This window comes from Scleropages formosus, chromosome 21, assembly GCF_900964775.1.
Source record: "Scleropages formosus chromosome 21, fSclFor1.1, whole genome shotgun sequence".
Classification (NCBI taxonomy): Eukaryota; Metazoa; Chordata; class Actinopteri; order Osteoglossiformes; family Osteoglossidae; genus Scleropages; species Scleropages formosus.
The window spans coordinates 22,249,240-22,262,911 of NC_041826.1; the positions used below are offsets into that span (position 1 = coordinate 22,249,240).

The window sequence follows — 13,672 nt, forward strand, 5'->3', positions numbered from 1 at the left end:
GTATATTTGGGGAGCCGCAAGAAGTTAGCGGGTCTGGATGGATGATACTCTGGGCTTCGTGAAAATCGTGGGGTTATCACTTTGAAACTGTCGTCATTATTTCACGTTTGCTCCAGAGCTTAGAAATGTCCCGGAGCCTAGAAAGTGTTTGAGTGGCATTTCAGTAAGATGAACATGATATTTACATTTATTTATTTAGCAGATGCTTTTCTCCAAAGCGACTTCCAATGAACTTTCTATGTAGTGTTAGTAACCCACACACCTTATTCACCGCGGTGACTTACACTGCTAGATACACTACTTACACTGGGTCACTCATCCGTACATCAGTGGAACACACACACTCTCTGGTCACTCATGGGTGAACCTGAACAGCATGTCTTCAGACTGTGGGAGGAAACCAGAGCACCCAGAGAGAACATGCAGACTCCACACAGACCGAGTGGGGATCGAACCCACCTCCTCTCGCACCACCCAAGTGCCGTGAGACGGCAGCGCTACTCACTGTGCCACTGCATCGCCCCGCTTATCGAAGAATGTAAAATTTTCATGTGCTGCCAAGTCCACGTCTGCTCTTAGCTGCCACATGAACAGAGTGTCTCAGGGATGTTTGTCCGGTGTAAAATACCAGTCCCATTATAGGTGTTCCATCTCCCATTTCCGAGTCCGGTGTTTCCGCTCGGGGGCAGCGACACTGCAGGGTGCCGCCGCCAAGGATTCCCCAATCTGACATGTGTTGACTGGCACCGTGCTCCAGTCCATCATCTGTAATCCCTACATTTCTCTACATGGAGACGCTTTTTCCTCCAAAGCTGCTTAGTGCTTAGTTAACATACCTCATTTGTACTGGAGTCATTTAGGGTAAGTACACTGCTTAAGGGTACAATGGCAGTAAGTAGAATTTGAACCTGTGACCTTCAGAGCCAATAGCATAACTATGCTATCAGCTGCCCCACCCCCACCCAAAGGGCCTCTTTATTACAAAGAAATGTATGTCATTTGACCCACATCTGCCTGAGAGAAACAGCTGTGGCTCAGAAACGTGGGCGTTCGCAGTTACGCACAAGTGAGCGTCAGCGAGCGTGTCGGTCCGGTGGACCCCACCCTCTACCCACAACACACCTGCAGAACTTGAGTCTGAAGAAAGCATCCCCCGTTTTCCAGAAATTCACATCATTTGCTATAAGTCGCGGATCCTGCAGCATCAGGTTCTGCCGGCGTGTTTCAAGGCTATGAAGATTCTCCCTGCCTGACCCTGCGGGGTCTGGAGGACCGTGGTTGTAGGTCAAGTTATAGAAAGCCTTTCATGGTCTACGAGGAGAAGAGTGGATGAAATAGTTTTGTTGTAAAGAATACGTGTAAATATAGCGATTGCCCTGTCGGCTCTAACGGGAAACGAAGCGAGGATCGTTGCCGAAGGTGGAAGTGAAGGATTTGGGGGGTTGCGTGTCGCTCGGCACTGGTACGTGTGTGAGAATGTGTGTGTGTGTGTGTGTGTGTGTGTGTGTGTGTGTGTGTGTGTGTGTGTGTGTGTGTGTGTGAGAATGGGCACACTTGTGTTTCATAGTTTGTGCTCATGACCCACCGACATGTCAAACTGTGTTGAATACGGGATTTAAAGACCAGCTCGTACAAGTAGAACTCCCTAGAACTAGCGTTTGGTCTCATGGTTATGTCGGAACCACAAAACTTAGGACGGTGACAATAGGCACGTGATTGATTGCGTTTGTGTGAAGGTGCTGGTTGACGCGGGTGACGACGTGGCGCGAGACGTGGGAAGGACTGGTTCGAAAACTAGTTGAGCGCTCCTTATCCACCCACATCCACGTTAACAAAACTGCCTGTCACTTTGAGCTCCTTCCCGCATTGAGTGTGTGTGTGTGTGTGTGTGTTTTTTTTTTATAAGAGAAAAGCAAATAGTGTAAATACGGTCCCACAGCCAAGAATAAGTCTTTCGTCCTCTTAGCTCATGTCTTTTTTAAACTCTGTTGGTTTACAATTGATCTCTGGTTTATTTGGAACTGGAATGAAAGGCCAGTTTGTTTTCTTTTCATATTCATGTTTATTCTTTTATTCAACTCTGGATTCTTTTCTCCCCTTGTTTGACTTCCTCGACATGGATTTCTTGGAATTTCTGAGAGGAGAAAGTTTGTTTCGTGTCTCGTTCCCTTTTTTTGGCCATAAGCTTTTTTTTTTTTTTTTTTTTTTTTTTTTTTGCTCAGTTTGACATGTTGTTCACTTCTGATTTTCTTTTTTCCCTCCTCCGCTGCCTGTGTATTTGAGAACAATGCTGTTCCCATGGTTAACTTTGCTGAAGAAACAGCCTCATGGATGTTCTCTAGGATACTATGGCAGAAGAAGGATTTGAACCCACTTCCTTCAGTTGGAGCATAATGGCTCTAACCAATACACCACCTGCTGCCCCCTTAGACCTGAACATGGATTCAAGAGATATTTATTGCGTAGCCCTTCCATCCCAATGTTACCCTTCCACTCTGAATCAAGAGCTCCCAACAGCCCCTCTGTTACATCAAGTCTTTATATAACCTCTTGCTGCTGGGGGGTTGATCTCCCCCCCCCGACCTACTCAGAGGAGCTTCAACCCTCACCACCACAAACTTCTGGAACATTCTACTTGAACAACCACTAGATCACATACAAATTTTATTAAGTTTGTATAAAAAATACGCAATAATAATCCATGACCATGGTTTTTTTTTTTTTTTTTTTAAACTGAGAACTGAATGAAAATGTACTAAGGATTTCTAAAGGGTTAAATAATTAAGTAGTTAGTGGGGTTATTATTAAAATTATTTTCCCACATCACCCTTCCCCTGCTGTGTTTCTGCGACGGTATATTGTGACGTGCCGACTCGGGGCGAGCAGGACGTACTGTAGCCCCTCTCTCTGTCACGGGCCCTTCCCGCGGGACAGCGGTTCGAGAGCGCTGCGGCCAAGGCAAACGCGGGAAGTGTAATGACACCACTCGCTTCGGAGGCCTGCCGTCTCCCCTCGTGTTCCAGCTCTGAGGAGGAGTTTGTTTCGGTGTGTTCGGCACGCTCGAACACCCCCCTTTTTCAGGTCAGGAAACAGAAAATGAATTTGCAGTATTTCATTCCTCTACTTTCCACACCTGGTGAATGAATGAGCAAAACAAATGTGAGGTTGTGCGCCGATCAGCCAAAATATTTAAACCACCTGCCTGATATTGCGTAGGTCCCCCTCACACCGCCAAGACAGCTCGGACCCGTCGAGGCATGGACTCCACTTGCACTGTGTGTCCTGACACCTTTCTATCGGGGCCAGAATTAGGGTTTTCAGCAATTTGTGCTACAGTAGCTCTTCCGTGGGATCGGACCAAACGGCCTAGCCTTCTCCCCCCACTCGCGTTAATGAGCCTCGGGCGCCCGTGACTCTCGCCGGTTCACCGGTTGTCCTTCCTTGGACCACTTTTGGTTGGTACTAACCACAGCATACCGGGAACACCCCGCAAGACCTACGGTTTTGAAGATGCTCTGACCCAGTCGTCCAGCCATTACAATTTGGCCCTCATCAGCGTCACTCAGATCCTTACCCTTGTCCATTTTTCCGTCTTCCTATGCATCAAATTGAAGAACCGACTGTTCGCTTGCTGCCTAACGTATCCCACTCCTTGACAGGTGCCGTTGTAATGAGATAATCAGTGTTATTCATTTCACCTGTCAGTGGTTTTAATGTTTGGGCAGAGTGGTGTAAATAGCACTGAACAAATCAGTTCACATTACTGTGCTGATGCATTTTTTTTTTAAACAGGAATCAGAACTTACATTTAACTGACACGTTTCTCCAACGCAACATTGTTAAGGTCCTAAGAATTATTTACCCATTTATACAGCCAGATACTTTTACTGGAGCAATTCAGGGTAATACCTTGCTTAAGGGTACTTCAACAGCAGGTGAGAGTCAAACCTGTAACGTGTAGGACTAAAGGCAGCAGCTCTAACCAGTACTCTGTCAGCTGACATCTTGATTTACTTATGACTCTTCAACGGTCAGCCCTGAAACTGTTCTGATGCTGAAACATCGGTACTCATTTGATTCTGTGCAATATTGCTGCTGGTACTGACATTAGTTTCCATTCTTACGTGGTTATGATGCCCTATTTACATCTACATTGTTTATATGTTTGCTTTCTCTCTTGTGTCTGATATACTGTTGGCTCCAGAAGTCATTCTTAGTTGTTTTATTTACGTGTTTTGCTGTATTTCTATTTATGTATTTTTCACAACAAAGGCTACCAAAGTCAATGGTTCTTTCAATACTGAAGGCAGGATTCAAACCTAAGCCCCAACATGCAGCTCGGTGATTGCGAGGCACAGGTGTTGCCCCCTGCACCGCTGTGCCTTTCGTTGAACGACGCCATATCTCCGAAGTCCTCTTCCTCCGGATGGACCCGTCTGCGTTTTTCCGTTCTCTTTGCCGAAATGGATCGTGTGCTCGCTTTGCAGGCAGACATGATGTTCAGTTCCGGGGTATTCTGGATGGGCCTTCTCTTCATCCCTGTCACCTCCCTCGTTTTCGACGTGGCCTACAAAGTGTGAGTTCGGTTTTCCGCACAGCAGTAAATGTCTTATGTCTTATGGATGTAATGGAAGTGTGGCCCACGCGCGGCTCTGCGCTCATGTCTTCCCCTGGCGTTCTGCAGTGTGAAGAAGTCCTGCTTCAAGACGTTGGTGGATGAAGTGCAAGAGCTGGAGGCCAAGTCTCAGGACCCTGGAGCAGTTGTTCATGGGAAGAGGTACTGGTGCTGCCATCGGTGCTATTCTGAAACAACTCTAAGAAATATGTATAAACAAAAATTGATTCTTTCCCTCAGGAGGGATCTGTTCTGGTGAGATCATGAGCAGACTTCGCCTGGCTTGTAGTTCTCCATCGCGTGCAGTCATCCCCCAGATGTTACATGTTTAACGTTCAGTCGTTTAAAATCCACAGGATCCAGGGCCACTAATAACTGGATGGCAGATTCTATCAGTCTTTTGTACTTCGCTCATTTCGTATCCAAAGCTTTCATCGTTAATGCTGAGTTTACCGAGGGATCAGTCATAGAATGATTTCCAAAACTATGATTTAATGTACGAGTCTAGCTAACTGTTTTTCCACAAAGCTCGACTGATGCGACTACGGTATCCTGAAGAGATGTCCATGTGCACGTTCCTGGATGTGGATCAATGCAGCGGTCGTCCTCTTTTTCGACAAAAGTCAGATTAATGTGGAAGTCTCGTCCTTCTCCTTTACACTAAATTATTCAGCTGGGGTGGGTTATTACAGGGCCACTGATGCCATTGTAAGATCAGCGTAGGAGCAAATATGAGTTCAGCACGAACACCGGCAGCGTCCCACTGATAAATTCACGTTAAGGTGCTGAGAGGTTAGCGGACTGTACGGAGGGCGACGGCACATGAAGCTCTGGGGCCGAGGTCCATGCAGGAGGTACGGTACAGTAAGTGCACGGTATACAGGAGCCTCGGGGGGAGAGTGGCCCCAATGAACAGAGGTGTGTGTCTCTGTGTCCCCTGCGCAGCCTGACGGAGAGAGCCCAGCTCCTGAAGAACGTCTTCAAGAAGAGCACCGTCACAGTGTACCGCTCCGAGTCCATGCAGCAGAACCTGCTCCGTAAGTGGACTCGCAGACCGGCATTCGTACGCTGCCGTACCATCACACAGTCTCAGTTGCACATTTGCTACAGCAACAGAAAGGCGTGTGATAAGCACACGTGTGTGTGTGTGTGTGTGTGTGTGTGTGTGTGTGTGTGTGTGTGTGTATATATATATAATGACATTTATCCAAAGTGTCTTAAATAATTTTAAATTGATTAAATTTTAAAATTAATTAATAAAAATAGATATGATGATGATGATAATTTGCCTGTCACACAATCGGTAATGTGCTGTAGCTGTTTCTGTGTCCAGATGTGGCCGTTTTTTGCTGTGTTGAGAATATGAGACTGTTGCTTTAAGAGAGTGAGGCATTATGGGAAGTGTATGCAATTCCACAGGAAGGTCTGTCGGCCATATTGGATGTGCTATTTAATTGAACAATTACAGAGACAGCAGGGCAATTAGCAGTAAAGGTTCACATGGTGTTTTTTCAGGAAAGTCTGCACATTTTAGTAAGTTCACAATAAGTCTGACGTGCTCAGGGTATCCTTGCTTGGTTTATTGCTCGTCCTACAGAGAACTGATCAGTTAAAAAGGAAAGAGGGAATAAGAGCAGTAAGCGGGTAAATATAAGAGTTTTATATTGTGCTGAAATTGTGGGTTGATAGTTACATAAGTGTTTCATTGTGTTCTAGTGATAAAAGTGGTAAAATTGGTTTGGGGTTTTGGATGGGCTAGGAACACATGATTATCTTTCCCTTTTTAAAACAGTGGGAAATAGGTTTTCGGGGTGAAAAATTCTGATATCAACGTGGAATGGATTGATTAAATCCGTAAATTGAGGGATGCCTGGATTTTACTTCATCCAAGGTGACTTACAGATACACTTCACCGAAATCCCTTCAGTTAGTCACACATCTGTGCAGCAGAGCAATGTAACACACACACACACTGTGGTCAGTGTAGAGTCCACATTTCTGGCTGAAAATTGCTGCCGTTCTTCAACGGGTCCCTAGTGGTGCTGCGATGGTACAGATGGCGTTGCCATGACAACAGTAGTCTCTGTTCACTCCCCTGACGGCCCGCAGTTGCAGACATAGTTCACGCACCCCAGCGCTACACATCTCGAACCCGAACTGGTGCCTTTTCTACACATCTTTCCTTGTCTGGCTGTTTCCGAGTGAACGAACACACACACACACACACACACACACACACACACACACACACACACACACACACACACACACGCAGGCATCCCCATGCGTCCTTTGCCTCATGTACAGTGTGTTATGAACCCCCTGCAAAAATGTTAAAGGTTTTGCTGTCGTTTCCGCACTGCCCTCTCCTCACTGGCCGGCCGCGCACACCTGCAGGCACGCAGGGAGCGAGCGAGTCGCTCCGTGTGTAAAGGTGAGTCCGGCATCGGGGCGGAAAGGTGACGTCAGGTAAGAGAGCGGAACTCCCGCAGCGTGTGGCCGCAGTAGACAGGCGGGCGATCGTATCTGCAAACGGCAAGAGGGCAAACTGGACGACGGGCCCCGCTTCCAAAATCGACGAAATAAACGCCCGAACTTGTTGACGTGAGATAATTGATCCGGGCGGTGGCTTCGATTACAGCGCAATTTGACCCCATTTGAAAAATGAAATTATTGCCAAAAGAAAATGTTTTGTGTTCCAGCCATCGTGACCGTTTGCTTTCTTCGCTCTTTCCGGTAACGGTCGTCTCACACACCCGTGTGTTTCGCTGTGCCGTGAGCCCGGTGTGTCCTAAGTGGGCCGTGTTTGGGGGACGGGGCCGGGCGGGAACGGATCGGATCCCCTACTTGCAGCGCGCGTGTGAACGCGACCCTTCGGCTTCAGTGACCCCCGACAGACCGCGTGGGGGACGGCGGGGACGCCGGGGGACGCGGTACGTGCTTCACGGGCTCCACCCGGTCCTCACGCCGCCATGCGTTTTGTGCCCTTCCCGCCGCAGACGGCTACGCCTTCTCCCAGGACGAGAACGGAGCGGTGTCGCAGTCGGAAGTGATCCGGGCGTACGACACCACCAAGCGGCGGCCGGAAGAGTGGTGAGGCCCCGCCCCCCGCCGGTGCAGCCCCGCCCTTCGCCGGGGCCTAGCGCTCGCCGTGCGCGTGGAAGAAGGCCTCACGGAGGCGCGGCCGCGGTAACCTCTCCTTTCCTGTTGGCGGGAGTGCCGACGAACAAGCGACACCGGACTCGAGAGCAGAGGTTCGAAAAACGAGTCGCCAAACATTTGAAGCCGACATAGTGTACGTGTGTTTTCAGCAAACATCAGCGCCGCGCTTGCGTCCTCCGTCTGTCGTTTCAAGCGTACCTCTTTCGTCACGCAGCCAGCATAAAGGAGGTGTTCTTGTGCTTCTTTTCCCCTTAACTGTTAGAACTTGTCGAGTGTTTCGAGGCCGCGGGGTTGAGATTCGCGATGTCGTAAAAGCCGTTCTTGAGTCCGCGAATGCTTGGGCGGGACTCCTCCCGTGGAAACGCCGGTTCGCGCACAGGATCCATGGAAAGGAAGCGGAGGAGAGCAGGGGTGCGATTCCTGTCGACGGAAACGTGAAGCTGCAAAACTGCCGTGTCTAGATTGCCAAAGAGGCGGCGGCGTGGGCAGCGGGTTCGCCGGACTGGACCGAACCGGGAGGGAAAAACTCGGTAACTGCAAACGTCCTGAAGCCGCTCGGTTGTTTTCACGGAGTCTAACGATGAATGAAAATTTGTACATTGTTTTTGTCGTCGTGTTTTTTGGTTGTTTGCACTCAACATTTAGAAGCAGCTGTGGTGTAACACCAGGGCTTTAGTGTATTTGTGAAGGTCTTTGCCTTTGGTATGTTTTAATTCTAGAAGTGGGTTGTCTCAGTGCCTGGCTTTGATTTTTCCTTTTTTAACCATCACTAAAACACAGTAATAGCTGAGCTCAGCGGTCTCACCTTGCGTCGACGGTGCGACGCGACGTTCGAAAGGCTCCGAGCCGTGAGATGCATTCCCAGATCACACGAGTGCCTGTCACGTGTCCCGCGAGGCGCTGCGTGGGTCGGTGGGGGGCGGACGGCGGGGCGTCTTATCTCGCACCCCCCCCCCACCCCCGCACGCTCATTTGCATTTCCCACGTTTCATGTCTTTAACCAAACACAATTAAACAGAATTCATTTCTTGAAGCATAAGTGCCATTAAACCTGGGGAAAATAAAAAGATCCGATACCGGCAGCATACTAATTACTACGTCTCTAGTGAATTCATATTTTTCTACTGCGAAAGTACACATTTTACACTTGCGTGCTTCTGTGACTTGTCTAGTAGGAAGGAATTTTGTCCATTTCTTTCCAGACTGACGTATGTTTCGACCTGAAAGAATGGTGGTTTTCGGTGCGTTCTCGTATTGTTGTTTTTGCTGTTATTATCGACTATTATTGTTATTAATAATACCTATGCTGCAAATTTCGTTTGAGTTTTGTCTGTGGGTGCGTTCTTCTCTCCCTATGGGAGACGTCCTCGTGTTTGTGCTTGGGTGCGTGGAGGCCAGCTGTGCGTAAAGCCTACTCTGCTCTTTATTCTACGTGTTGATCTATATGCAACGGTGTATCGCAAACGTGGAGCATGGTAATACTGGGTGTCGGTGCGTGTGCGTACGTGCAGCTCGGTCAGCATGGCCCCCGCGAGATGTTGAGGCGTCCCTCCCTGCGGCCGCGGCGTCATCCGCGTGGCCTTCGGCGTCTCCGACTCCAGGTCGACGCTGCCGGGGGGGGGGGTGAACTCCGCGCTTGAGTTCGTTTCAGCCGCGCGCATCTACCGCAGTGGCTCTCTTCTGTTGTCAAAAGCATGTTTCCATTTTGGACAGCGTCTCCGTGGAGATGCATCTTGTACACTCGTGAGGCCTTTCACCCTAACAGATTTTCAATGGCTTTGCACAAATGACATATTGTGGATTTAACAAAGAATCACCGGTAATACTTTGGACGTGAGCGTCGCAATGTTGCTTTGCTTCCCGAAAATCGCTTCGCGTCACTCGATCTTTCCGTTGGCCTTTGTGTCCGCGCCCGCCCTTCCTCATTTTCTCCAAGTGCGTTTGCGAATGTTGCTACTCGAACATGAAGCATGGACTCGACGCGGGAACTACGGGTTGGGGGAAAAGCTCGGCTGCAGCTCTCCAGAATGTGACGTCTGTGGAACTCGGTGACTGCATGACTGGAAAGTGTTGTTCAGTTCGGTGTTATGATGATGCACTTTTTCAACTTGGTTGTTTTGTTCATTCTTCCTTTATTTGTCCCAAGTCAGTAATTTTACTTTGTGATTCTAATGCATGTAACAAAGGCTACTGCCACAAATGATTGACTGAAATAAACTTTACAAGTGGGGAAAGATGCCGACTGCTACGTGTGCATTCACTGGTCTAACGGGGACGCATAACAAAATGCAAATTTATGGACTAGATAGGAAATCTGGAGAGAAGTGAGTCTGGAAGATGAGTTTTGAGACCCTCCTTGAGATGGATTCAGCAGTTCTGAGGGAGAGGGGGAGATCGTGCCACCACTCTGGAGTCAGACCTGGGAACTTTATATGTGAGCACGAATCGTCGTTGAGTAGACCTGCTTGTAGCTGTAGGTGCAACAGTCTCGCATGTTAAAGTTTGAGAATTTCCTCCATTTTTGCAGCCGCTTCGCATTCAATTCGATCGGATCTTTTTCGTCACGTCCAGCGCTATACGAATGGAGCCCGAGAGAGGAAAAAGTGACGCCGGAATTGTTTTTATGCCATTTACTTAGTGTGGAAGATAATGGAACGTGGAATAATAGGAGCAATAAAGTATCTGTGTGTGGAAAAATACACAAAAGATTGAGGGTTTCCTTCTGAAACATCTTTACACGGGTTATTTGCCATGATCTTGCTACGTGCATATACTATACCACATATATACATGGTACAGTCAAAAACCTGTACAATGGGTGCATAAGTGTTACACATAATGGTAAAACAGCTCTGTTGCAACAGCAGCCAGTCTCAGAATTTAATTGTATCACATACACAGTACATTTATTCATTGATATATAAAGTTAACCAAACCTTGCTATTCTATTTATGACATTCACTTTTCATTTACATCTAGCGAATGGCATAATGCAAGAATCATAAAAACAGACCCTTAGCAAAAAAAAAAAAAAAAGTAATCTTTCTGCTCCAGAGCTTCCATGAGGCACCGGTTCGATGCTGTGCTGCTCTCTTTACAGCGACCGCTCCTGGGTCCAGCATCATGGTCTTTCCAGTGCCATTCCTTGCCAGTCCTCCCGTGTTTCTAGACAGGTGCTCTGCCGGCTCACCTCCCAGCATGCCCTGAGTCTCGTTGTCAAAGTGGGCAAACTCCACCTAACCAGCAGGCGGCGCTCTCATCTTCCATCTTCAGCCGCTGCTCCACCTAAAAGGGAGCGACTTGGACCTCTCCTGGAGGCATGGTGCGGCAAAGTTTGCAGCCACGTGGTCAGGTGTGACCGAAGTCTCCAAACACCCTTCCCGCATGACAGGACTCGGGGCACGGGGGCGGGGGGAAGCAGGACTGGGGCACCAAGAAGGCCGCTCCCTGTGCCAAGTGGAGCGGCGGGTGGCGTTGGGCCCTGGGGTTGGCAAGGCTTCCCTGGCTGCCCGCTGGGGTGCTAAAGGCAATCTGCAGAGGGGCACTTTGGAGCTGGGCAGCATGAGGGAAAAGGCCCACGGGCGGCAGGGAGAGGTTACAGCTGGAGCCCCCCCCGCCGACACAGCTGGAAGCGGTGGTGGTGCTGCTGGACTGGCAGGACAGGGGGCGCTGGTGCAGCGGAGCCGCCCTCGGAATCATGCCGATGGTCTCTGTGCGGCTGCCACGCGGGGAGCAGCACCTGGCCGGCTGGCTCGGCCGCAGGTACGAGTAGCAGTACACGGCCACCAGGGTGCCGAGCAGCACAAAAGCCACGAAGATGGAGCCGACCAGCAGGAAGGGCACATAGATGGGCTCTGCGGGACACATGGGGACAGACGGGCTCCGTCACATGAGAAGCACTGCACTTCTTAAGGTGGACGATTTATATAAGGTATGGTGCAGCTCCACTGTCTGCCGCACTGTCATTCAGTATAAAGAGAGTTTATGCAGTGTATCACGTATATATTATATACAGGCAGCCGCCGAGTTGCGAACGTCCGACTTACGTACAACCCGTACTTACGAACCACCCCTTTACTGACCGGAAGTTGATTTTGTCACCCTAAGAGCAGCGGCGTCTGCTGTGCTCGGTCTGCGAAGCACCTTCTCCAACGTATCACCCAACCCTGTACTACTCAGTTGTGACTACCAGCCCCCAGCAACCGTACGTAGCTCATTTTTTGAAGATCACCATCTAGTCCTCACCCAACATCCCTTGCATGGATTGAACCTCCAGTGTTGGGTTCAGCTGCAACTCTCTGCACTGCAAGGCTGAAACCCTCCCGTCTTCCTGTTATACTGTAACAGCAGGGTAAATCAGATGGTTTTCACATGGAAAAACTCTAATCCTCACATCGGGATTGAACCTCAAACCTGGAGACCAGGTACCTGAAAAGTTTGCAGGGTGAACAGTAGAGCTGCAATGTTGCAACCTTTCAGGTAGAATTGGAAACAGGTGAAGAAGCTGGATTTTAAAGATTTCCCATTTATGATTAGCCTCAAACCACCAGCCTTGCGGTCAATTACCATAGTTCCCAACTCTGCACCACCCAGTTTCTCCCCTCTCAAACCTTCCCGTTGAGTTTTTAAATGAGGAAAATCCTCTGGTTCCTCAATCGAGGAACTGAACCTGAAATGCTGCCGCTGCGCCGGAGTCCTGCTCTCAGGAGATCCATGCAAACCTTCCAGATGTACCTGGAGATGTTTCTCCTGACATCACTGGATTTTAAATCTGATTCTCCCTCAAAGAGATTAAACCACCAACCTTCAGGTGAGTCCCTGCGCGCACACACTCTAACCCTGCTTCTCCGGAAAGGTGTGAGATCGAGGTCCGGCCGGCATGTAGACGCCCAAGGAGCTGCGTCTCGCTGCCACAGGGACGGACACCTTGTAACCCTGCTGGTGAACTTAAGGCCGAACTTCCATGTTTTTAAAGCAGAAACTTCTGCTCTCAGGAGGCTTCGAACCACCAGCCTTAAAGGTAAGTAACCAACCACTGAACTGAATACACCGCACTGTGAAGGTAAGAAAAGCAGCTGAAAAATATATGTAAGTAAGTGTCAGTGTGAGGTTTTTTTTTTTTTTTTTAATTTTTCCATTCCCCGGTAACAGGTTTTTTAAGTTGTTGCCTGGGTGCTCAGTGGAATACAGAGCGAACAGTGTAAAACAAGGGGCTCGGGTAAATCACTGTGAATATGCCTGGCACACTCCCGCCTTTTAATTATTATCTCTCAATGATGGATCAATCTAACGGACAATACTAGTGCCTCACTTCAGGGGCGCACGGAGGCGCGCGCGCCCGCGCCCGACCGGCCAACTCACGCGCTGCGTGCGCGCCGCCCTCCAGCTCTCGGTCGTTGCTGCAGCTGCCCTGGTCGAGCCTGGCTCGCGGCGCCGCGCAGCAGTACCGGAGCGCACAGGAGCCGCAGCACACGGTGCCGTCCGCGGTGTCGAAGTCCTCCGGGCACTGGAAGCCCTCGTGGTAGTTCCCGCTGCCGTCCAGCCAGCCGTGGCAGTACTCGCCCGGTGCGCGCGACGGGCCCACGCGCCACGCGAAGTGCGCGAGCAGCAGAGCGCGCAGCACGCGCATCGTCCCCGAGGAAACGGCCACACTCGTCCGTCTCTCTCTCTCTCTCGTCTTCTAAAAGTGATTACAAGTGTGCGCAATAAAGTTCAGCCGAAACTGCTGCACTCCGCGCGCGCCGCACGCAACACTGTAACCGCGAGCGTAACTACACCTCGCAGGCGGCGCTCCCTCCCCGTTCGAACGCGCGGTTTACGTGGGCGTGCGCCGGAGCGCGTGCTCAGCACGCGTAGTTTTCCCAGACGTCACTGTGCGCTAAGTTTACTGTGCAG

At 49.7% G+C, this 13,672-nt stretch overlaps 2 protein-coding genes across 4 annotated transcripts in view; one reads left to right on the top strand and one right to left on the bottom strand.

The window, feature by feature from the left end:
* The window catches only part of LOC108920823 (phospholipid-transporting ATPase IA), an 82,248-nt gene extending 72,246 nt beyond the window's left edge, over positions 1-10,002 (top strand). For all 3 annotated transcript variants that reach the window (XM_029247388.1, XM_029247390.1, XM_029247387.1), the window contains 4 exons: positions 4,488-4,576; positions 4,685-4,777; positions 5,561-5,652; positions 7,615-10,002. In XM_029247388.1, the coding sequence (XP_029103221.1) occupies positions 4,488-4,576; positions 4,685-4,777; positions 5,561-5,652; positions 7,615-7,712 (372 nt within the window). In that variant the 3' untranslated portion in view covers positions 7,713-10,002. The remainder of the gene's footprint in view (positions 1-4,487; positions 4,577-4,684; positions 4,778-5,560; positions 5,653-7,614) is intronic.
* A 935-nt stretch (positions 10,003-10,937) lies between these two features.
* Positions 10,938-13,406, bottom strand: LOC114909289 (protein shisa-3-like). The gene is made up of 2 exons (XM_029247500.1): positions 13,139-13,406; positions 10,938-11,631 (listed from the first exon to the last, which is right to left on the bottom strand). The coding sequence occupies exons 1-2, from the start codon at positions 13,404-13,406 to the stop codon at positions 11,126-11,128; spliced, it is 774 nt and encodes a 257-aa protein (XP_029103333.1). The 3' UTR covers positions 10,938-11,125.
* Between the last annotated feature and the right edge of the window lie 266 nt (positions 13,407-13,672).

Bases quoted from the DNA above. Each gene is read 5' to 3' on its own strand.
- LOC114909289 (XM_029247500.1), bottom strand. From the start codon at position 13,406: ATGCGCGTGCTGCGCGCTCTGCTGCTCGCGCACTTCGCGTGGCGCGTG. The intron at 11,632-13,138 runs GTGAGTTGGCCG...TGTGTCCCGCAG, and splicing joins GGGCGGCGCGCACGCAGCGC to AGCCCATCTATGTGCCCTTC.